This window comes from Otolemur garnettii, unplaced genomic scaffold (genome assembly GCF_000181295.1).
Source record: "Otolemur garnettii isolate 467f Iridium unplaced genomic scaffold, OtoGar3 scaffold00006, whole genome shotgun sequence".
NCBI lineage: Eukaryota > Metazoa > Chordata > Mammalia > Primates > Galagidae > Otolemur > Otolemur garnettii.
This window is the reverse complement of record NW_003852401.1, coordinates 43,313,575-43,338,955: the sequence shown is the minus strand read 5'-3', so window position 1 is coordinate 43,338,955 and position 25,381 is coordinate 43,313,575. Positions and strand designations below refer to the sequence as shown.

At 35.0% G+C, this 25,381-nt stretch overlaps 1 protein-coding gene across 1 annotated transcript in view; it reads left to right on the top strand.

Annotated features, from left to right (window-relative positions):
- Positions 1 to 25,381, top strand: part of AGTPBP1 (ATP/GTP binding protein 1) — a 185,611-nt gene that overhangs the window by 60,519 nt on the left and 99,711 nt on the right. The window contains exons 8-11 of the mRNA XM_012812988.2: positions 2,303 to 2,396; positions 13,778 to 13,815; positions 18,273 to 18,481; positions 20,003 to 20,180. Coding sequence (XP_012668442.1) covers positions 2,303 to 2,396; positions 13,778 to 13,815; positions 18,273 to 18,481; positions 20,003 to 20,180 — 519 coding nt within the window. The remainder of the gene's footprint in view (positions 1 to 2,302; positions 2,397 to 13,777; positions 13,816 to 18,272; positions 18,482 to 20,002; positions 20,181 to 25,381) is intronic.

Here is a 25,381-nt window from a genome sequence, read left to right as displayed (position 1 = left end):
AAACAAAGGAATAAACAGAAGGAATGTAGAGAAATAGCAAAGGAAACAGTGAAAAGATATATATTAGATAATAGAAAAAGAGTTGATTTAAAAAACAAAAACTACATTAGTGGTTTACCTGCTTGATTTTTTGCCAAATCAAGGAAAAAGGAAGATAGCAGACATAAAATGAGAAGAGATAATGGAGTAATAAACAGACACAGAGGAAATTAAGATTATCCTACAAGAGATCAGGGGCCACATTTTTGATGACATTTTATTAAATTAGCTCCAAAAGTCTAGAAGATGTCTTATATATCATTTTTAAAATTTTTGCTGAAAATATATTTTTTAGAGATGGAATATCACTATGTTGCCCAGGCTGCAGTGCTGTGACTGTTCACTGGCTTGATCATACCTAATTCACTACAGCCTTGAACTCCTGACCTCAAGCCATCCTTCTACCTCAGCCGTGTGTTACCACATTTGGCCTTATAATTTTTTTTTTTTTTTTTTTAAAGATATAGGATCTTGCCTTGCTGCCCAGGCTGGAGTGCAGCCTCACTGTAGTCTCAAACTCTTCCACTTATGTGATCTTCCTGCCTCACCCTTCCAAGTAGCTAGGACTACAGGTGCAGTTGATTTTTTAGATTTTCGTAGAGATAAGGTCTTGCCATATTGTCTAGGCTGGTCTCAAATTCCTGGGCTCAAGTGATCTACCCTCCTTGACCTCCCAGAGTGCTGAGATTACTGGTGTAAGCTGCTGTACCCAGCATTCTATAACTTTTTAAAATACTTGTTCAGAATTGAAAATGCTAGACATAGTTTTCTGGTTAGATAATTGTTTACCTTTTCCATGTGAAATACTAAAACGGTTCCCTTTTTTCCTTGTACTTTAGTTGCTTTAATTAAGGTCCTCTTTACCTCTTACCTAGACCACAGCCTCCTTAATGCATCTTTCAGCACCATCTTCGCCAGAGTATTATGAGTTTTGACTTGTTTATTTAAAATGCAAATCCAGGCTAGTGTGGGGGCTCAGGCTTGTAATCCTAGCACTCTGGGAAGCTGAGGCAGGTGGTTTGCTTGAGCTCGAGAGTGCGAGACCAGCCTGAGCAAGAATGAGAGCCCCATTGCGACTAAAAATAGAAAAAACTAGCAGGGCATGGCCTGTAGTCATAGTTACTCGGGAGGCTGAGGCAAGAGGATTGCTTGAACCTAGGAGTTTGAGGTTGCTGTGAGCTATGATGACACTATGGCATTCTGCCTGGGGCGAGAGAGTGAGACTTGGTCTCCAGAAAGGAAAAAAAAATGCAGATCTGATTTATTGTTTCTTCTATGTAATTCCCCATAGCCGGAAGAATTAATAGCTTCTGGAGCCCTTCATAATTTGTTTCTCACCTCCTTTTCCCACCTCATCTTTCTATTTGCATGTCTCTGTCTAACACTTACGTGTTTTAACACCCGGGGGAACTATTCCAGAACCATATCTACCCCTTTACTCCAGCTCCTATCCTAGCTAACTTGTACTAATTTTTTTTTTTTTTTTTTTTTTGACAGAGCCTCAAGCTGTCCCCCTGGGCAGAGTGCCGTGGCATTACAGCTCACAGCAACCTCCAACTCCTGGGCTCAAGCGAGTCTCCTGCCTCCGCCTCCCAAGTAGCTGGGACCACAGGCGCCCGCCACAACGCCCGGCTATTTTTTGGTTGCAGCCGTCATTGTTGTTTGGCGGGTCCGGGCTGGGGATTCGAACCCGCCACCTTAGGTGTACGTGGCTGGCGCCTTAGCCGGTTGAGCTATAGGCGCCGAGCCACTTGTACTAATTTTTAAAGACTAAGCCTAGGTGTCATTTTCTCCAGAAATGGTTGTTTCGTTTTGAATTAGAAGCTTCTTGATAGTATGACTCAAGTAGTCTACAACTTTTAATTTATATAGAAAGTAATTTAGTAATTATTGGTTGTTTCTGTCCTTCTTTGTGTTCTCTGAGAACAGAGACTATTCTTGTTTCTGAATCCTCACAACCTGATATTTAGTAAAGTTCACTAAATTTACTTAAGAAACTAATGAAGCAACTGAAATATTTTTTTAATAATAGCATTTTTTTTACATATAACTTGTTTCAGAATTTCCCTACACTACCCATAAAAACAAAGCAAAAGAAATCTTCACTTCAAGCGGTTAGCTAAGGTGGACTTTTAAGAGTGACTTGAGGTCACATTTATTAAACTCTTTGTACATAATATGCTGTTGGCTTTGTATCTAAGCATATACATTTTTAACTATTGAAGTCTTAAAATCCTTTTGCATCTTTTTCTCCCCTTCCCAGCTGTGAATTCAGTATCTTTAGGGAAGAATGGAGTTGTGGAACTAATGTTTAAAATCATCGGACCATTTAGTAAGAAGAATTCAGGTCTTATGAAGTAAGTAAACATTTTGACTATAAATAGAAATATATTCTTTTTTACTGTGGGTCTAATTATCTTGATATGTTGTAGAATGAAGAAGTTGAATTAAAATTTTACCTAGAGTTCTTTCTTAGTTCCTAAATAGTGATTTTTATCATGATAAAGATTTTCTTTAGTATAAAGTTTACACTTGAAAAACATATCAAAATTAAATAATTTAAAATTCATTGAATACAGTGTTTATAGGAATTTAGATGAACATTTCTGGATACTATAAGAGGATAAAAGATGATTTTCATTCAGAAACATTTATTGAGTGCCTACTATATTCCCCACCCAATTTATAATCTTTTAATGACTACTTCCCTCATTTTCACAATTACCTGAACATATCTTAAATTTATTTCTCTCTTGTCAAAATTATGTCATTTTTCTTTTCCTTCATCCTGAGATACATGTGTGTGCATGTTTTCATTTGTTCATAGCTTTTCAACCTCAAAAAATGAAAATAGTTTCCAGTTATGTGGTTATATTTACTTTTCTTAAGCCATTTTAGAGGCCCTATAAAAAAATCATTTTGGTTGTGGGATTTTTCAAACACACATATAATAGAACTCATACTATATTATATTAAACTAACTTTATCGAAGTAATTATAATAATGCTACCATTTTTGTTTCATTTGTTTCTCCTTTACACTTTTGTTTTTCCTGGGGTACTTTTCAGAAATCTCAGAAATAGTCAGTTCTCTCCTAAATACTTTAGTATGTATATAACTCTACTAATAAGGACTTAAAAATCCCCACAATACTAATCATGTCCAATACAATTATTATAATTTCTAAATATAATCAAAATCTAGTCTGTGTTCAGTTTTGTTTGTCTTAAAATTTCCCATTTACAATTTGTTTGAGTCAGAAACCAAACAAGATACAAACGTAATTCCTCATTTTATGAAGGAAATTTCCAAGTGTACATAAAAGTAGAGAGGATAGTATAATGAATTCTGATGTACCTATCATCCAATTTCAATGAGAATCAAAATTTTGTCATTTTTATAGCATCTTTCTTTTCTCTGTCCTTACTTTTTCCTGGAGGATTTAAAGCAGATATCAGCCATTACATTTGATCTGTAAATTCTTTAGATTGTTCCTATCAGATATAGAACATTTTTCTTTTAGTGTTACCACATACCATTTCTATGCCCAGCAATATTAATAATAATTTCTTAATATCATCTGGTATTTTCTGATGATCCAAGAAATGCCTTTTTTACTGTTGGCTTGTTCAAATCAGAGTTTAAATAAAGTTTATACATTCTATTTGACAGATATGCTTCACAAGCTTTTAAAATCAGTAAAAGTCTCTTTGCTTTTTGGTTCTGTTTTATGTGTTGAAGGACCTTGGTGTTATGTCTTTTAGATTGTCCCATATCCTGGATTAGGATGACTGTGTCCTAGGATCACTTCCAATACCATATATTCCTCACGTTTTCTGTAGACTGATGGAGCTGGTGACTTGATCAGATTAGATTAGTGCTGTGTGCTTTGTTTTACTACATCATTGATTTGCAGTGATCTACTCATTAGAAATGTCCCCGTCTACTTTTCACTTAATGACTTAGCAGTCATTCATGACATTGTGTTATATCTGTGATTTCATTAGGGGTTGCACCATAATGACTCTAATTTTTTAATATTTTTCTGTGTTAATTACCTTTGACTGTTTTATAAAGAAGATCTTGTCCACGTGAACTATTTGCTTAAATTTTACGGTTAAATAAATGTGACTCAGAACAATTCTAGTCTTTTTACCCTTTAGAATATTTGAAGATATATTGGGAACTTACTTGCACATATAATTATTTACCAAATATAATTTAGTGGGTATCTCAATATATTCACTTATGCAAAGACTATACACAGTCTTAGAGCATCTGATGAAATGTAACAAAATAAACACAAAACGTTTGTATCATAATAGTAAAACCAGTTTACAGAATTAGTGTGGTATAGTGGTTTAGAGTAGCTCTGGTGGCGGGCAGACCTGGATTTGTACATTAGCTCTGTTACTTGCTGGCCCTGTGATATGAAGTAAGTTAGTTAACCTATTATGCCCCAATTTCCTTGTCTGTGAAATTCATTAGCACATCCATTATGAGATGGTGAAGATTTAATGAGCTGATTCCTATTTAGCACAATTCCTATATTATTGTAATATGTTTAGGCAAGTAATGTAATAATGTGGTTATGAATGAGTCTTAGCTAACACTGAGAGTATATTCCTTATTTTTAATTTGTATACTATTTCTCCCTTTTATCTGTACAGGATTTTATAATTTATCTTTCATGAATGGCCATGAACTCCTACTTACCATATGCATATTGTAACCAGGTTCCAAATCTAAAATAAAATGTTTCTAGGAGAAATGCAACATTTCAAAAGTATCAGTATAATATGCCACATGGGATATAAGTAAAACCATGCTGAAATCAATAGAACTAAAACTTATTTTTATTTGTTTATTTATTTATTATTTCACATTACTAATTAAAGGAGTGCAAATGTTTTTGTTAAATAGATACTTTGTATAATGCTTAAGACAGGGCTTTAGATGTGCCTGTCACCAGAATAATGTTCATTGTATTGAATAGGTAAGTTTTTATTCCATATACCCCCCTTCCATTCTCTCCTCTTCTTGTTTCTCTTTTTTCTTTGAGACAGAGCCTCAAGCTGTCCCCCTGGGCAGAGTGCCGTGGCATTACAGCTCACAGCAACCTCCAACTCCTGGGCTCAAATGAGTCTCCTGCTTCAGCCTCCCAAGTAGCTGGGACTACAGGCACTCGCCACAACGCCCGGCTATTTTTTGGTTGCAGCCGTCGTTGTTGTTTTGGCGGGTCCAGGCTGGGGATTCAAACCCACCACCTTAGGTGTATGTGGCTGGCGCCTTAGCCGGTGGAGCTATAGGCGCCGAGCCCTCTTCTTGTTTCTCACGTCCTTTATGTCACTTTGTGCCCATGTATACCCATCATTAACTCCTACTCATTAGTGAGAACATACACTGTTTGGTTTTCTGTTCTTGAGATACTTTGCTTAGGCTAATGGTCTCCATTTCTGTCTAAGTTGCTTCAAACATTATTTCATTCCTTTTTATTATTGAATAATACTCCATGGCACGTGTATCCCACGTTTTCTTTATCCACTTATAAATTAATAGGCATTTAGGTTGATTCTGCATCTTTGCAATGGTGAATTGTGGTGTAATAAACCCTTGTGTCCAGGTATCCTTTTGATAAAAAGACTTCTTTTCCTTTGGGTGGATACCCAGTAGTGGAATGCTGGATCAAATGGTAGGTATATATTTGTTTCTTTGAGGAATCTCCATATTATTTTCCATTGAGCTTGTACTAATTTGCAGTCCGACCAGCAGTGTATAAATATTCCTTCTTCTCTGCATCCATACCAGCATCTTTCGTTTTCTGACTTTTTAATAATGGCCTTTCTGATAAGGTATCCGATTATAGTTTTAATTTGTATATCTCTGATAATTAGTGATTTTAAAACTTTTTTTCATTTGTTTTTTGACCATTTATCTTCTTTACAAACAAGGCCATTTGTCTTCTGTTTGTGCCTTTTGCTCTCTTTTTGTTAGGGTCTTTTATCTTTTTCTTATTGATTTGTTTGAGTTCTTTGTAGATTCTAGATAGTAAGCCTTTGCTGGATGTATAGTTTGTGAATATTTTCTCATTATGTAGGTTGGTCACTCTGTTGCTTGCTTCCATTGCTATGCAGAAACTTTTAAAATGAAGTTCCATTTATTTATTTTAGTTGTTGTTACATTTGCCTTTGGGGTCTTAGTCATAAGCCATTGCCTAAGCCAGTGTCTAGAAGATTTTTTCTTATATTGTCTTCTAGAAATTTTTATGGTTCCATGCCTTACATTTAAAATTTTAATCCATCTTCAATTAATTTTTGTATATGTTGAAAGATAGGGATTTTTTTGATTCTTCTGCTTATAGCTATCCAATTTTGCCAGCACCATTTATTGAATAGGGCTTCTTTTCCCCAGGGCATGTTGTCTGTTTGTTGAAGGTGGTTTTACTGCTGGGCCCTCTGTTCTGTTTCACTGATATATATCTCTACTTTTACACCAGTACTATGCTGTTTTTGTAACTATTGCCTTGTAGTACAATTTAAAGTCTTTAAAGTCAGGTAATAATGTTGCCTTCAGATTTTTTTTTTCTTAAGATCGGTTTGGGTATTTAGGCTTTTTTTTTGGTTCCAAAAATCTTAAGATTATTTTTTCTATAGGGTATCCCTGAAGTTGCCATACATAAGGAAAATGAGAAGTACTAATGATAAAGGCACTTTTGTTTATAAAATGTTTATTACAAAATTTTACAAAATATTTACAAAATATTCTCTAGGTTGGTCACCGCATTCTACATACATGTGAAATCTTCTCTCCCACTCGTGGTGAACAGGTTCCAAGATAGTAGTTGTTATGCATATTTTCAATATGTATGAAAACTTTTAAAGACTTTCACAGATCCATCTTGTAGATCTGTGAAATGTGATTTCTTTTTTTCTTTTTTTTGAGACCACATCTCATTCTGTTACCCTGGGGAGAATGCTGTGACTTTATAGGTCATAACAACCTCAAACTCTTGGGCTCAAGCAATACTTTTGTGTCAGTCTCCCCAAGTAGCTGGGACTACAGTCACCTGACATGAGGCCAAACTAGTTTTTCTATTTTTAGTAGAGAGAGGATTTTACTCTGGTTCAGGCTGGTCTCAAACTCGTGAGTTCAAGCTAGCCGTGGCTTCTGAGAGTACTAAGATTACAGGTATGAGCCACCATGCTTGGCCCACAGATAATACATCTGTGATATTGTTGTAATCTCTCCATTTTCATTTCATTTTTTGTTTTGGTTGGGATCCCTTTCTCTTCTGTTTCTGATAAATCTGGTTAGTGGTCTATTGATTTTATTTATCTTTTCAAATAGCCAACTTTTTGTTTGATCACCTGTGGTTTTTTCTTTTAATTATCATTTTGTTTAGTTCTATTCTGAGCTTTGTTATTTCTTTTCTTTTGCTGGCTTTGCATTGGCTGTTAGTTCTTTTTCTAGTTCTTTTGGAAGTGATATTAGGTTGTTAATTTGTAATCTTTCTGCCTTTTTGACGTAGGCATTTAAGGCCATGAAGTTTTCCCTTATGGCTCCTTTTCCTGTATCCCATAGATTTTGAAACCTTACCCCCATCCCCACCTCCCAGGCATGGGTTCAAGGAATCTTTTGATTTCCATCTTAGTTTGATCATTGACCCAAGGATTTTTCAGCAACACATCCTTCAGTTTCCATGACTTTGTGTAGATTTCAGTGTTTCTCTTGAAATTGATTTCTAGTTTTTATTCTGCTGTGGTCTGAGAAGAAACATCAGCTGATTTTGATTGTTTTGAATTTTGTGAGTCTTACTTTGTGACCTAAGCTGTAATCAGCCTTAGAAAATGTTATGTGTGCTGATGAGAAAAATGTATATTCAGTAGTTTTTTGGTTTTTTTTTGTAGACTGTTCTGGAAATATCTGTTAGGTCCGTTTGACCTAGAGTCCTATTTAAGTCCAGCGTTTTCTTTATTCATTTTCTGCTTGTGATTTATTTAGTTCTGTCAGTGAGGTGTTGATGTTATTGACTATTAAGAAGCTACTTTTTCTTTGCTTAGATTTAGAAGATTTTGCTTACTAAACTAGGAGCTTCTGTGTTTGATGCATATATATTTAGGATTGTTATGTTTTCTTTTTGCATTGCTCCCTTTATCATGATACAATGACAATATTTGTTCTTTCTTTTTTTTTTTAAGCATTGCTCATTTAACATCAATTTTATATGATACAATTGGATATATATGCTTTGTTTTGGTTTCTTATTTGCATGAAATATTTTTTTCCATCCCATTACCTTGAATTTGTGTCACTCCTTGTGGTTTAGATGTGTTACTTGGTGATATCAAATATTTGGGTTGTGGTTTTCATCCATTTAGTTAGTCTTTCAAGTGGGCATTTAGACTGTTCACACTGAGTCTTACTATTGATATGTGGGATGCTGTTGGATGGTGCCTTATTGTTTTGTTTTTCCTCTTGTGCTTTTGTTTTAAAGAGCCGAGAGCTATAAAGTTTGCATGTTTTTTACATTGGTTGGTATCTGTTATGCTATTGCATGTATAATGCGCTTTTGTGTAGTAGTAAAAAAATTCCCTTAGTGGGCAGCGCCTGTGGCTCAAAGGAATAGGGCACCAGCCCTATATGCCAGAGGTGGTGGGTTCAAACCCAGCCCCAGCCAAAAACTGCAAAAAAAAAAAAAAATAAATAAATTCCCTTAGTGTTTGCTTGTCTGGGAAAGAATATATTCTGTATGCAGCATGCAGAATTCTTGGCTAGTAGAATTTCATTTAAGGAGAGTAAAGATAGGACCACGTTTCTTTCTGGTTTGTAAGATATCTCTTTAGAAGTCTACTGTTAGTCTGATGGGTTTTCTTTTCATGTTAGTTGATGTTTTTGCCTCATGGCTCCTAGAAGTTCCTCCTTTCTGTTCATTTTGCCCAATCTGATGACTGTCTGCCTTGGTGATGCCCTTTTTGCAGTGAATCTCCCAGGTATTTATTGAGGTTCTTACACGGAGATGCCTAAATCTCTAGCAAGACCAGGCGAGTTTTCCACAATTATTTCCTCAGGGAGTTTTCTTAGGCTATTTTCTTTTTCTTCTTCACCTTCAATGATGCCCATGGTTTTTATAATTGTTTTTTTAATATAATCTTATATTTCTTACAGACTTTTTTTTTAACTCTTGATTCTGTGTTCTTTATTTTTGACTGAGTTGGTTAAGTTGGAAGAGTTTTCTTCAGGCTCTGAAATTCTTTATTTCTTGGTGTTGTCTATTCCTAAACTCTTCCACTGTGTTTTACATTTTCCTAAATGAATTAGTTCCATTAGTTCTGTTGGCTTTTTAAAAAGTATATCATCACTTCAGTAAATTTTTCATTCATTTTCTGAATTCTTTTTCTAGTTTTTTTGATTTCTGTTTTTGCTTGGATCTCGTTGAGCTTCCTTACAATCCATATTTGGAAATTTTTATCTGTCATTTCGGTTTTTTTCTTTTTTGTTTTGGTTGGGATCTATTACTAAAGAGCTCATGTACTTCTTTGGGGGTGTCCTTTCACTCTGATTTTTAATACTTCTTTTGTTCTTTCATTGATTTTTTTCTTATCTAGGGCAGATGTCACTAATTATTTTTGAATTTACTTTTATTTAGGTAGGACTTTTTTTTTTCCCTCCTCACTTTTATGGGTTTGTCTGTAGCTTATGTTGGATAAGAACCTTTGACTTTATTTGTTGGTACTTTGATGGAGTTCTAGGTTCTGGATGGATACTTTTGTTATACATTTACTTCAGGTGGTGGCTTTCTCAATTGGGACTTATTTGTAGTGTGTAGCAGTGGTGTACTATGCATGTCAGCATTTACCCTGTCTCTTGTTGACAGGGGAAGATGGAAGTCTTTGAAATCCTTTCTTTTCCTTCATATATATATCCTTCTTGGATATATATAGCTAAACCTGTGAGATTGTCAACACAATCAAGATAATGAACATCTCCATCATCCCCCAGGAGCTATTTTGTGCCCCTTGGTAATTTCTCCCTTGTTCCCCCTCTCTGGCCCTGGCAGTCATGGCTATACTTTCTATTACTATGGATTTGTTTGCATGTTCAGGAATTTTAAATAAACAAAATTATAATATGTGTACTCTGTTTAGTGAGGGTGGTGCTGCCGCTTCTTTCATGTATCATGATTATTTTTAGGTTCAGTTATATTGTTGCATATATCAGAAATTTATTCCTTTTAATTGCTGAATGGTATTCACAGTTAAATGGCTATCTCATAATTTATTATTTATACATCACCTGTTGATGGACATATGGGTTAGTTCTAGTTTTTGACTATTACAGATAAAACTGAACATTTATATATAAGACTTTTTATGGCTGTATGTTATTTTATTTCTGCTGAGTAGATATCTTGGAGTAGAATGGCTGGATCAAATGGTAGCTTTTGGAAAAAACTGCCTTTCTAAAACATGGTTAATCTTTCTTCTAGCTTTTTGAACACATGGAATATAATTATAATAACTATTTTGATGTTTTCTAACATTTATTTTCGTTTCAAGTTGGTATTTCAAGTGGTTTGTTTTTCCTCATCATTATGGGTCTTCTCTCCCTGCCTTTTGCATACCTGTTAATTTTGTTTGTTTGTTTTTGAGACAGAGTTTCACTGTGTTGCCCTTGGTAGAGTGCTGGGGTGTCACAGTTCACAGCAACCTCAAACTCTTGGGCTTAAGTGATTCTCTTGCCTCAGCCTCCCAAGTAGCTGGGACTACCAGTGCTGCCACAGTGCCCGGCATTTTTTTTTTTTTTTTTTTTTTTTGGTAATTGTCATTGTTGTTTGGTAGGCCCTGGCTGGGTTCGAACCCAACAGCTATGGTGTATGTGGCCAGTGCCCTAGCCACTGAGCTATGGTTGCCGAGCCAAATTTTTTTATTTTTATTTTAGATGAGGTCTCATTCTTGTTCAGGCTGGTCTTGAACTCCTGAACTCAATTAATTCTCCTGCCTCTGCCTCCCTGAGTGCTAGGGTTATAGGCATGAGCCACCATGCATATCCTATGCTTGATAATTTTTGATTGAATGCCAGGCACTGTGAATTTCACCTTGATAGTTTTGTGTTTCTATAAATATTCTAGAGGTTTTTTTTTTTTTTTTTCCTGGAATGCAGTTAAGTTACTTGGAAATAGTTTTATCTCTTGAAGTCTTTTTCAGACTTTTAAGATAACATTAGAGCCCTGTTTAGTCTAGGACAGATTATTCACCACTACTAAGGCAGAATCATAAGTGCTCTACCTCATGAATTATGAAGGTTTCCAATCTGGTTGGTGGGAACAGGCACTATTCCAGCTTTGTGTGAGTACCAGACATAGTTCTCCAGTCATTTTGGGTGAGTTTCCCCAATAACTACCAGCTTTGGTAGTTACTCATATGCTTGCACCTACCACTGTTTTGCTGAACACAAATAGAACTCCTTGAAAATCTCTGAGCTTCTCTTCCTGTACAGCTTTGTTTTTTAGTTCCTCTACCTTGTGAACTCTAACTGACTTGCTCTCCCTGGACTCTCCATGTCCTCAGTCAGGGAATTCACCTGCTTGAGTTAGGGAATCTGCCAAGCTTTATCTAGTTTACATCTCCCTGAGCTGTGGCTTGGTACCTCTCTCAAGTTAGGCAATTGTAGGGCCTAACTCATTTGTTTTTCCATCTTTTATTGATCTCTCTCTTTCATTGCCTGATATCCAGTGTTCTGGTTAGTCCAGTTTTTTAAAAGTTGTATCATGATAGGATAGATTCAATTCCTGTTACTCCATCTTGTGTGGCTTCTCAGAGGGAGACTGCTATTTCTGATTTTATAATTTCCTTTGTCAACAAGAGGCTTTTATTATTCATTTTCCATATGTATATATATATATATATATATATTTTTTTTTTTTTTTCAGTTTTTGGCTGGGGCTGGGTTTGAACCCACCACCTCCAGCATATGGGACCGGTACCCTACTCCTTTGTGCCACAGACGCTGCCCTCATTTTCTATTATTATTGAGTTTTTATGTGGCCCATGGCATGTTATATTCTAATGTAATTTCTTTATTTATAAAACATACCAATTGTGTGGACCAGGACTCTGTTTAAATAATGAAAACACATATAGTGCATATAATAGTGTCTAGTATTCGTCAGGTCTTGCTGAGATAGTTTTCCTTTCTGTTTTAGTTTTCATAAATTACAGTTTCATTTGGAAGATCCATTTCATTTCATATTTAATTTTGGCCAATTTAAAAGCTATCCTTATTCAGACAGTTTTATAATGTATACTTTTTTGTATAAAATATGGGAAGTTTCTTATGATTAATCAGTGTAATGAAAATTTAATAATGTTATTTACTTTTAACTGACCATTACCAACATTTCACATTGTTTTGAAAGAGTTGTGTGAATTTACAATATTTAAAAAATATGTACTTTGTTTTTATTTTACAAATGTTATTATAAAAAGATTTACTTTATTTTTTCAATAAGCCAAAGTGTGACTACTATTAAGATCTTCCTCTTACCGGGTATTTGTTAAGCACTTACTGTGTACCTGGTCCTGGTTATTGTTTCAGGATTTCCTTTGAACTAGTACCCATCTTAAACCTTCCAGTCAGTTACACTCTTTACCTTTGCTTCCATCTGGTCACATTACCTTTTCTTCACTGCTAATGAATGTATACTACTTTTATTTTACTGCCTCATGTTTGGCTTTTAATTTCTTGGTTAGTATTTTTTAAATAGCTGTGTACTGTTATTAAATAATGTAGGCTGTAAAGTTATCTGTGGAAGAGATAAGTTTTCTGATTTTATACTCATGAAGAACTTGCTACTGTGGGTTTCTAGTAGGCATTCAACAAATTCTTACTGGTGAGTGAAATGATTAATTGGCAACATACATTGTTTTAATACAAATTAATTATAATTGTCGACCTTTTACTAAGAGGTACCACAGTATGTGCCTTACATTTTTAAAATTATTGAACGTAAGAGCCATTTTTTCAGTAACTCTTTTTTTAAAAGAACTTTTTAAATGCATTGGTACAGCTGATTAATAGCAGTTGATTTCACTGAGAATTTATATTCAGAGAAAATATAAGTACTTTCTCTTTTTAGGACTATTTCTTTGTCCTCCAAGAAGCAGTGAGTTTTTAGTTATCAGTTAGGCTCATTATTTACTTTGGTGCCTCATGGCTGAAAAACGTTAAGGGATCATACTCCTGCCACTTTAACTTCCAAGTTCCAAAATATTTTACATTTGTTAATGACCATAAATAGGAGGATTGTAACTCGATAGAACTTAAATACTATAAAGTCAGAAAGTTATGGTATCTATAGAATTTTGCAGTTAGATGAACTTAATTTTGTGTTAAAACTTGTTTATAATAGTATGATCCTTTGTTAACTATTTTAGGATCGGGTAAAAGTTAATCTGTTCATCTAACTTCTGACAAAAAGACTTACACAGTCTTTTTTGCAAAGAAAATTGTTAATTTTCTTCTTTTTCTTTCTTAAAAATTTTTTTTGGGTGCCTACCTTCTTAGTTTTCAGCTGAAGGGAGAGATGCATAAGAGAAACACCCATATGTAATTAACTATAACAAAAGCAAATCTTGTAATAGATAATAGGATAATTATCTGAAAAGAATGTGTGAATTTACTATTGTAGATTAATTTTACTAGTTTTGTTGTTGTTTGTGTTTTCTTGTTGTGTTGACAGGGTTGCTTTAGACACACTTGCTGCATTGCTAAAATCAAGTAAGTTTCTAAATACTAGAAATACTAGATACTATTTTTCTGAGAATTCTATTTACTATGTTAAAGAAATTGAAAATACAGATTACATCTATAGTTATTAAGTTGGTGTATAATACTCAAATGTCAAAGTTGGTATTACCTTCCAGTGTATTTTATATAAATCATACTAATGCCATATGCTGATTTTTGAGCTATAATTTGTTCAATACATTTATATAATTTATTCAAGAACACATTGATTTCCTATTTTTAAGTTATTTATATGAACACAAAGCTCAATAATAGAGAAAAATATATAAAAGATAGAGAAAAATATTATAAAACATATTTTTAAAAGGTAAAGTTAGAGAAAAATATTATAAAAGATATTTTTATAATCTATCATAGAGAAAAATAAAAGATATTTTTAAAAGGTAAAGCTAACATGTTATCGAGACCTTTTAGTTTGAGAAATATCTTGAATAACTACTGATTTTAACTTAGAGCTCTAGTATTAAAAATTTCATTTCTGTGAAAGTCAAAGAGAATCAAAGAAATTCATTTCTGCCATAAATTCAAATTTATGATATTAAAAAATTACTGTTATACATTTATTGTAAGGTAAATTAGTAAAATTCATTTATAAAATAAAGCACTATTTTCCTTATCTTCAAAATTGAAGCATTGGAATAGATGTGTCTTATGCCCTTAGAGAGTAATTATTTACCTCTGTATATTTTTTCTCTATAAGATACTCAATATCTCTATTTTAAATATTTTCCTTGGCATTTCCCCAGCCAATTAGTTAATGTTGGTTAAATTAGCCAACCAACCTTGGCTTTGGTTAGCCAAATTTGTTTAACCACAGTAATGTTTAGTTTTAAAGGTCTGTGTTGGTGGCCTTCATGTTTTTTTGCTCCCAAGGGAAAGATCGTTAACAGGTAGTTTCATCAGAAACTGTGAAGGGTGAGACCAACTTGCCCTTAAATTTGGATTACCAGAATTATTTTTGAATAGCAGCAAATGATTAATTTATTGGAAATCTAATATTTGGTAGTAAATATTAAATTTTAAAAATCATCTTAGGTACTAGTATTATATACTATGGTTTGACATTTTTCAATTTTATTTTTAAAGTGAATATATAGTACTCAATTAGATTAGCTATGTAGCTTTATTTTCATATATTACCTGATAAACTGTAGACCGAGATCACAATTCAGGGGTTAACTTTTTGTGGCCTTGACTTTGTGGTTCAGACTCTGAAGATTAATTCTTGATATAGGCATATAGTTTACGTGTGGAGTAGATTAATTTTCATTAAACCTTACTAATTTTTGGGATTTCTCATGTCAAGTATTAATTCTAAATAAACTCTTGTGAGTTTCAAGTATTTTATAAAAATCAGTTAATCTAAGATGACTGGAGTCTGATATATTCAGTTTTAAGTAGTAGTCTTCTTTTTACTCCCTTCTTTTTAATGGAGAGGGTTGGGCAAGCAACAGCTATGTATTCTACCAGAATTTTTAAAAAGTAATTGACGGGCGGTGCCTGTGGCTCAGCGAGTCGGGTGCTGGCACCTTATACGTAGGGTGGCAGGTTTGAACCTGGCCCTGGACAAACTGCAACAAAAAGTAGCTGGGCGTTGTGGTGGGCACCTGTAGTCCCAGTTACTTGGGGCAAGAGAGGTTGAGGCAAGAGAATCGCCTAGGCCCAAGATCTGGAGTTGCTGTGAGCTGTGATGTAACAGCACTCTACCAAGGGCAACAAAGTGAGACTCTGTCTCTAAATGAAAAAAAAAAGTAATCAACAAGCAGAATGACTGTGGTTTTTATTTAATCATTCAAATGACACAGTCGAACAAATAGGATGAAATTTTAATAGTGCAAAATTATATTTAATAGCACACTGCATATTTTTAAACAAACTGGCATTTTTGAATAATTCTCTTTTTTTAAAAAAATTCTTGTTTTTTTAGAGAAAGCAGTCATTTACTTGATAAGGATAAATTTAATTTCTATAATAAATTTATGAGTATAAAGCAAAGACTATGTATACACACACAGTCCTGAAAGATAAGCTGCTCAGTTCTGTTGGTAGAGTATAGATTAGGCACCGTAGACTAAAGTAAACCTAAATTGTCTTTTAATTAGAGAGGGAAGAGGAAACATGCTAGTTCAGAATTTGGTTCCCCGAACACATGAAATGTGAATAAAAATCTCTTTACCTGATATTTTAATTGTGCTCAGTGCATTATAAAAGGGTGCAAGCAGTTCTGTTCACTCTCTATAAAGGTCACTGAACACCTGGGTTTGAATTATGGGCAATTTTCTTATTTGATCTTTCATAAAGAATTTTAATATTTATTATAAATACTACCCTATTTTGCCATATAGAATGTGCTCTCAAGTATAATGTACACCCATATTTTTGGCCCAAACTTTCAGGAAAATGCCCCTCAAGGAAGTGGCTGGTTCTTAGCTGGGAGAGACAGATCTGGGAAAGGCTAATGCTCTCCTGTGGCAGATTATGCTGCCCTCTGTAGCTGCCTGTTCTGTCCTGGGAAGAGGCATCTTCTTTCTCTCCTGGGAGCCTTTCTTTCCCTACCATGTTGGGTCCAAGGCTGAGATGACCACATGTGTGGTTGGCGGGGCAGGAGCTTCTGAGGCTGCTTGGTCTGCACTGCAGGTTGCCAGACAGGTCCTGGGGGCCTGTGTGGAGCTCCTGGTACCCTCCACACCTCTGGGCCTTGGACCTTGCCCTGCACAGCTGTGGTTGGTCTACCCTCCCACCTCTTGTTTGTAGCCTTTGGTGGAGGCCACTTTAGCCTATTCCCCCTGGATCCCAGATCTCCTCGGACTAAAGCCCCATGCTCCTGGCAGGCCACACCAGGAGGGCTTGGTGGCTCTGGGAGGGCTGCTGGGCTTCCTAGGTCCCAAACCATACTACCCTCTTACAATGTGAATCCTTATTTTCCCTCACAAATTTGGGCAAAAAGTGTGCATTATATACGGCAAAATATGGTAGTTAGGCTATTGAAAATTCTAGTGGAAACACATAGTTTATAATAGGAGTTACAATAGTTATAATGGATTTTAATAAAAATATATTCAGAGCTGGTAGACATTCAGTTGGTGTAAACAAAGTATGTATTCACTTAAAATGCCTATAGTTTGTTGGTCAGAACATTTGACCTGATTTTGTAAATAACCTTAGCAATGTAGCCATTCTAGACATGACAGATGTTTTAAAGTCTTGATGTAAGGAAGATATTTCCCCCTGGTGAGTTTCTTCCACCTCTCTAATGTCAAACATAGTTCTGGGAAGGAATTAATAAGTTTATCTCAGTGTTATGTTTTCGATATGTATTAGGACATTTGGAAACTGTTAATAATTCAGACATTTGAACTCAATGGAGCCTTACTGTTGTATTACCTACCTTAGTGTCCAAGAACACTTTTGATACTTAGTGCTATGAACCACAGGGTCATTTTATAGGTGAAATTGAGAGTAAGATAAGATTAGTATTTCCCTGTAACTAAATAACCTCAGATGGGTTGGTATTTCACATTATCTTGCACCAAAGGGGTGCTGGGTGGCTTGATGTTTGCTATCATATGGTTCTTTTGCCACTATCTTAATAAGACGCTTTCTTTGGGCTAATAATCTTAAATATTAATACTTTAAAAATAATAAAAATTAGATTAATTTGTGGATTTCTTTCTATTACTCTCCAATAAAATTGACTATTTGCAAAAAACCTTTAATGTAGTTTTAATTACAATAAAAGTTTAATTGACTAGAAAGCTGGAAAGCACTATTTTTTAATTATGTAATGCCCTTACATTTATTTCACTTACTAAAAAGTTTCATAAATTTTTTTCACTTTGTTATGGCATGGATATTCATATAATTGTGAGCTAATTAAAGCAATTAATTTTAGGAGACGCACATACAGATTTGCACCAGGAGTTACCACTGAATAGAGTTAATTTCAGTGGGAATGCAAAGTTTATAATAGAAGTTGCAGAAATTATAATGGCTTTTCCCACAATCATGTTCATAGTAAGTTAAAGGCTTATATATTCCATTTGGTGTAATTAAGGTTAGTATGTATATTCATAAATTTTTAAAAATATATGACAATTTTGTTAGTAAAAAAAGCATATATAAGATCTAGCTCTACTTTTAGTAAAGAGATTTTGATATTTATAAATTATGAAATAATATATGGGCAGATTTCTAGAAAATATTGTAATTTGCCCTCTAAAACTTGTCATATTTATTTTGTTAGGGATAAAAGAGGGTTAAATATGTGGTTGTCTTTTTTTTTTTTTGAGGGGGAAATAGACTTATGAGAATTCATCATAATCTTGAGATAATATATATTTTTTAGATTATATTTTTAATTTGATTTATTCTACCACTTTCTCTGGTCATTAAAAAAAGTACTCTTTCTCAATTTTCTTTTGTTAAAGAAACAAATGCCAGGAGAGCTGTAGACAGAGGATATGTCCAAGTGCTTTTAACAATTTATGTAGATTGGCACCGCCATGATAGTCGGCATAGAAACATGCTCATTCGGAAAGGAATTTTACAGAGTTTAAAAAGTGTTACAAACATCAAGTTGGGAAGAAAAGCATTTATTGATGCCAACGGGATGAAAATTCTATATAACACTTCACAAGTGAGTTATTTTTTCCTGTTATTCTAATTATGTACTGATGGTATGATTTGATCCTTAAGAAAACTGAATAAGTGCACACTCAGAAGAATGTACCTATAAGTACATATTTTGAAAAATCTTAAGACCAAAAGGCACAGTCATTTCTCACATGTGACCTGAGACTCGGTATGACAAAGTGGTCAATGTACGTCTCTGCAATGTGAGTTTTTTTTTTTCTGTATATATAAAAGGAACATGTATAAATCCATCCCCTGAGCAGGAAGGGATTCCATAGAGCTATGTTTTCTAGGAGGTGTAGTTGGCTATACTCGATTTTGCATGCTCTTCTCATAAAGGATCTATGGATCCTCACAGCGGGCGGGCGTTCTGTTGTCTGTGAGTGTTTGTGTGTTTCTCTGCTGGATAGAGCCCTTTTGAATAGAAATGGTACAAAAGTGAAACCTGCAGCTCAGATGGTGGTTCTGTCAGCTATCTTAACAGTAAGCATTCTTGACAGTGTAGTCAGTGACATCCTTTCTAACATCTGTAGAAGCCCATCAGCTCCAGGGAATCGAACTGTCATAATGCAACCCTTTTGTTTTTAGAAGGCTAGACATAAAACAGAAAGAAGTCTGTTTTTTTGAGAGCCACTAGTTACCTTGGCTATACCCTCTTGGTCTTACATAGAACATACCTCATGTCTTCCTACATGATAATAATTAAGATAACCAGAATACACATTTTATGTTTACCTGTAGTTTTTTTCCCCCTAGATTAGTCATATGCACTTATTTTTACTATTCCTAGTATAGACAGCAATGGATATTTGCTATATGAGAAAGAGTTAGGTGACTTTGTTTATGTTCCTTAACATTTGTGAACCTTACTTTCTTTTCTTTTGTGGCAGGTCATATGTGAAAATGTGTATTGAAAATTTTATAGTGTATCAGAGTGTCATCTACATGCCAATTGTCAGTAATAATATTGTCATATGACAGTTTCAAACTGCTGTTCCTCATCCTGTCCCAAGATTAGATTACCAGTAAAGCAGATCAAACTCTTAAAACCTTAAATTGTGGTATTCATGCTATTGTTTCATGAGTTGAGTAGCCAACTTGGGAGAGATGCCTTTGCGTAATAACTGATACAGTTCTTAGAAAGGCTTGGCCAGATGCATGTTCCTTTTATTGTACCTTTTAAAATTTCTTACTTAATCCTTTTTTCTTTAAATTTTCTTCTTTGTTTTGTGCTCTAGGCTTGCTAAATTTCTCTCTCCCAAGTCACTCCAAAGATGCTACTGATTTTTGCTTAAACTATTTGATGAAAAATCCTACTCAATTTGCCACATGAGGCTCTTATTTACAAATAGATTCTTCTGAAAGATAAAACTATTAATTGATTATCTTATGTTAAAATATTGGTTTTGTGATGTTCGTTTCTAGAAAATTGTTAAGGTATTACTTTCTAAAGTATTGTAAAATTGGCTCAGTAATTCACCAAAGATACATTATTATTATCATTTTTTTCTTTTCTTAAAAACAGGAATGTTTGGCAGTCAGGACTCTTGATCCTCTTGTCAACACCTCCAGTCTGATAATGAGGAAGTGTTTTCCAAAAAATCGCTTGCCACTTCCAACAATTAAAAGTTCTTTCCATTTCCAGTTACCAGTTATTCCTGTGACTGGCCCTGTGGCTCAGCTCTACAGTTTACCCCCCGAAGGTAGGACCCCAGGGCACTGCTGGCTTTTCTTTAGTTCTTAGAATTATGCAACTCTGTCAACTTGTTTTTCACGTGTGTCCAAGTCCTTAGCAAAAGAAGGCCTTAATTAGCACAAGAAACATTTATATTTTATTTTAGTTAATAAGTATTTCTTCAGGGCCAGGCGCAGTGGCTCATGCCTGTAATCCTAGCACTTGGGAGCTAATGAGTTTGAGACCAAACTGAGCAAGAGTGAGACCCCGTCTCTAAAAAATAGCTGGGCATTGTGGTTGGTGTCTGTAGTCGCAACTACTTGGGAGCCTGAAGCAAGAGGATCTCTTGAGCCCAAGAGTTTGAGATTGCTGTGAGCTATGACGTCATGGCACTCTACCAAGCTCAGATGAGCAAGTGAGACTCTGTCTCAAAAAAAAAAAAGAAGTATTTCTTTAAATATAAGCAATTAGAGTCTAGTAATTGTTTCCGAATTATTTCCCTGCTAGGGATGTGTCCTACATATGTAAATGTGAATTGTGAAATAATTAAGCTTCACATAGGAACACTGTTTGATGCATATACATTTTCAAAATATAAGAATGTAAACATCAGATGTTTAGGTAATTATGTTTGAGTTTACATTTGTACCTTTTTAGTGAATTTTTTTCTTAAGTTAAAAAAAACCTAACCGTCAAAATTGTTACAGCTTTCTGCTTAACAATAACTTACACAAGACTTTTCTGCATGAAAATATGAAATTATGAGAGGTAGACTGCTGTGGATATAAAGGAAAGGAAGTATGTATTCTTCTTTGTGTGGTAAAGAAGAATTTTTTAATACAATCAAGCAAAGTGATAAAGGCAAGGCAATTACAGTCTAGGTGGTTAATAGAATTTCTATAATATTTTCTTATCAGTTGATCACTTTTTTGCAAAAGAGAAGTTAAAGGTTCTTTGTTTATATATAAAAATAGTTATTTGAAATGAGTGAAAAGAATTTTCAAGTAGTGATTAGTTTCCTTATTGTAACAGATATATTAATAGTATATATATCATATAGGGTGTATTATTTTGAGTTTATTTTAAAAATATTCAATTATTAAAACACAAGTTTAATTGACACAGAATATCAAAGTGGAGTATTCAGAAATCTTTAAAACGTTGAGAAGTCTTATAAGTAAGATAGCCAAATAAAAATAGTGCTCTAATTCTTCTTCCCATTCCATTTGAAATTACTAGCAGACTTTAAAAATAGGAGGAAATCTGTACCAATTCTGAAGACTAGGTAAGAGGGACATCTTCTGGAACCAACACAGAACACGCAACCATTATGGTAGAGATAGGAATAGATTCTGGAAGAGCATCAAGTCTTTATTGCCCCTTCTATGAAATACAATATCTTTGGCTCCAAGTTGAAGTGCCACCAGCACCTTGTTTGGAGGAACAATCAGTGGGCCCTTGGAATTTCTTTCTCTCTTGTATCTTAACATAGGATTGGGGGGTGTAAATGTTGATTCCAAGTGGCAGAAAGCTGGTGAGGTTTGTCTGTGATGCCGACAGTAGTAACACCTGGAAGAAGGAAGTGGGATATGTCCCCTGGTGTTCTTTCTTCTTTTTTTTTTTTTTGAGACAGAGTCTCGTGATGTCACCCTCGGTAGAGTGCTGTGGAGTCACAGCTCACAGCAACCTCAAACTCTTGGGCTTAAGCGATTCTCTTGCCTCAGTCTCCCAAGTAGCTGGGATGTTAGGCTCCAGCCACAATGCCAGCGATTCCCCTGGTGTTCTTTATTTATTGTCTGGATCCATGGATAGAGAAAGCTGACCTCTAGTGTGGGGGATTCACCAAGCATGGGAAGAAATGACAGAGGTGGTATTTTTCTGCTTGTTCCTTTTATCTCTGCTTCTTAGACTGATGAATCACTGAACTAGCAATGCAGATTTACATTGGTAAACTAGCCTTCATGACTAGGAGAGGAGGCTTCTAATAGCACCTCTATGGGTACAAGAAAAATACTCTCATTCTGTTTTCCATCTTCTGCCATTACATATATCAAAATCTTTATTATTTTTTATCTTCCTCAGCTAGAATGTTAAGTCCGTGAGGATAGGCCTGAGTTGACAACATTTCTGACTCAGAATATGTGGCTTTTTTTCCTTATACCAATTTCCCATTCTTTGGAGACCAGCTGGGTGTCCTAGAGCTTAATTCAGTTCTGATACCAACTGACTGGAATTAGTGTAAACTCCACAGGTTAAGGGTTCAGTCCCACAAAATTACCCCCACTTCAAACACCAATCACAAGTCCAGGCCATCTGTATTTCTGATCGACTGGCTATAAAGCTGGTGGGTTGGGTTTTTTCATAGCCCCCTCCTCAGGGTTGATAATTTGCTAGAATGGCTCATAGAGCTTAGGGACACTTCTTGCTTGTGTTTACTGGTTTATTATAAAGGCTGGAACTCAGGAATAGCCAAATGGCCCAGGTATGAGGGAAGAGGAGTAGAGCTTCCATGCCCTTCCTAAGGATGCCACCCTCCCATCACCTCCCTGTGATCCTCAACTCAGAAACTCACTGAACCCTATCATTTAGAACTTTTATGGAGACTCCATTACATAGGCATTATTGATTACATTGGCTATTTTTTATTAAATCAGTCTCCAACCCCTTTCACCTTCTCAGAGGTTGAGGACTAGGGCTGAAATTCAACCCTCTGTTCATGCCTTGGTTTTTATGGTAGACCAGCCTTTATCCTGAAGCTATCAAAGGGCCCATCAAAGAGACACCTCGTTAGAACAAAAGATGCTTTTATCATCTAGGAGATTCCAAGGGATTTAGGAGCTGTGTGCCAGGAACCAGGGACAAAAATTAAATATATATTTAACACAAAAGGCTGTTGTTTTTTCTTCATTTTGTCTTCATCATCTGTTTCATTGCCTTGGACATAGTAAATATGCATTTAGTATTTGTTGAATGAATAAATTGAGCTGGCTTCAAGACTTATTCTCTTGAATCTTAAATGCCGGAAGATAGTATAAAGCAGTATATATGGACAGTTGAAGGAAAAAGGTTCTGACTTAGGATTTCTAAACCTTACTAGTTACCATTATATGTGAAGGTGACATATCCTTAGGTATGTAAGGCTATAGAATTATATTAGCCAGGTACTCTTTCTGAAGTAATGGTGTGAAATATTTCTCCAGCCAGTCAAGTAATGAATTACAGATGTCAAGAAGATAGAAGAGGCTGGATGTGGTGACTCATATCTATAATCTTAGCATGATGGGAGGCTGAAGCAGGGAGAATTGCTTGAGGCCAGGAGTTCCAGACCAGCCTGAGCAAGGATAAGGCCTTGTCTCTATTAACAAAAGAAAAATTAGCTTGGTGTGGGTATGGTGGTGTGTACCTGTAGTCCTAGCTACTAGAAAGGCTGAGACAGGAGGATTGCGTGAGCCCAGAAATTTGAGGTTGCAGTGAGCTGTGATGAGACCATCGCACCCAGATGATGGAATGAGATCTGGTCTCAAAAAAAAAAAAAAAAAATAAGAAAGAAAATGAAGATCCACTAGAAGAGTATTTTGTATTAAACATTACTACTTGTTAACTGTATAACACTAAATAATTGCTGTATTGTTATGCTGAAACTGAATTCTTGGCAAATTATACATAATACATAGTTACCATAAACTGGGTCTTTAATATAAATAAGCTAAAATTTATATTGATAGATTTCCTAATGCTATACTGTTCTTACATTTCTAAAGTGAAAATTATAGAAATTGTGGTCTAAATACTATGTATTTTCAAATGTAAAAATAAAATCTAGAACATAGATCATTAGACTGGTGTTCATAGAACCATAGGGATACATGGATTCCTTCAGAGACTATGAATGCTTTGAAATTCGTTGTGAGATTATGTATGCTTTTTTTTCTTTTGGCAAAAATTTTTGAAAGGGTACATCACTGCTGTGCAAAAGCAAGATGATTTCAAAGGTTCTCAAAACCCCGAAAGGGCTAAATACCAAGCAAAGACAAACAAATCAGTTTTAGTAATAAAAAATCTAAGTGGATAAAATACTCCTATTAAAAGAAAGAGATTCTCAGATTGGATAAAAAAACCAAAATATAACTAGCTGATACATACTGAAGACTCTTAAAACAGCAGAATGGAAAACTTGAAAGTAAACATGTGGGGAAATACGTGTATCTGTTATTCTAGTCCCAAAAGAGGAAAGGAAGACAGTATTACTATTATACAAAATATAAATAAAGAACAAAAAGAGGGGCCAGGTGCGGTGGCTCACGCCTGTAATCCTAGCACTCTGGGAGGCCGAGATGGACAGATTGCTTGTGCTCACAGATTTGACACCAGCCTGAGCAAGAGTGAGACCTTGTCTCTAAAAAAATAGCCAGGCATTGTGGTGGGTGCCTGTAGTCTCAGCTACTTGGGAGGCTGAGGCAGAGAATCGCTTGAGCTCAAGAGTTTGAGGTTGCTGTGAGCTCTGATGCCATGGTGCTCTACTGAGGGCAACAAAATGAGACTTTGTTTCAAAAAAACCAAAATACAAAAGATGTTTAAAATAGCACACCAAAGATTATTTTATACAAGCTTGATAACACATGTGCCACATAATAAGGCAAATGAAGGTAAAACTATAATCATTTGAATAAAAGGAGAAATTGGTAAAAAGTAGTGTTAGGGGATAATTTTCTATACTTCTAAATTATTGGCAAATGAAAAAATGGAGGAGGTTAAAGCAATTTAAGTGAATGCTAAAGATAAACCCTTCCAATACATTTTAATATGCAGGTGATCCTTGACCAATATGGAGATTAGGGATGTCAACTCTCCATGCACTTGAAAATCTGCATATACCCTTAAGTCTTCCAAACCTTAATTATTAATAGCTTACTGATGATGGGAAGTCTTACCAATAAGTAATTAGCATGTATTTTCTATTAATTTGTATTATATGCTATTGTCTCCCAACAAAGTAAGTTAGGAAAAGAAAATTATAAGGAAGAGAAAATATGTTTATTATTTGCTAAGTGCAAGTGAATCATCATAAAGATCTTTATCCTTATCATCTCACTGAGAAGGCTAATGAGGAGGAAGGGGAGGGGTTGGTCTTGCTCTCTCAGAGCGTCCGAGGCAGAAGAAAAATCTACGTAGAAGTTGACCTGTGCAGTTCAAACTTGTGTTGTTCCAGGGTCAATTTATGATTAAAAT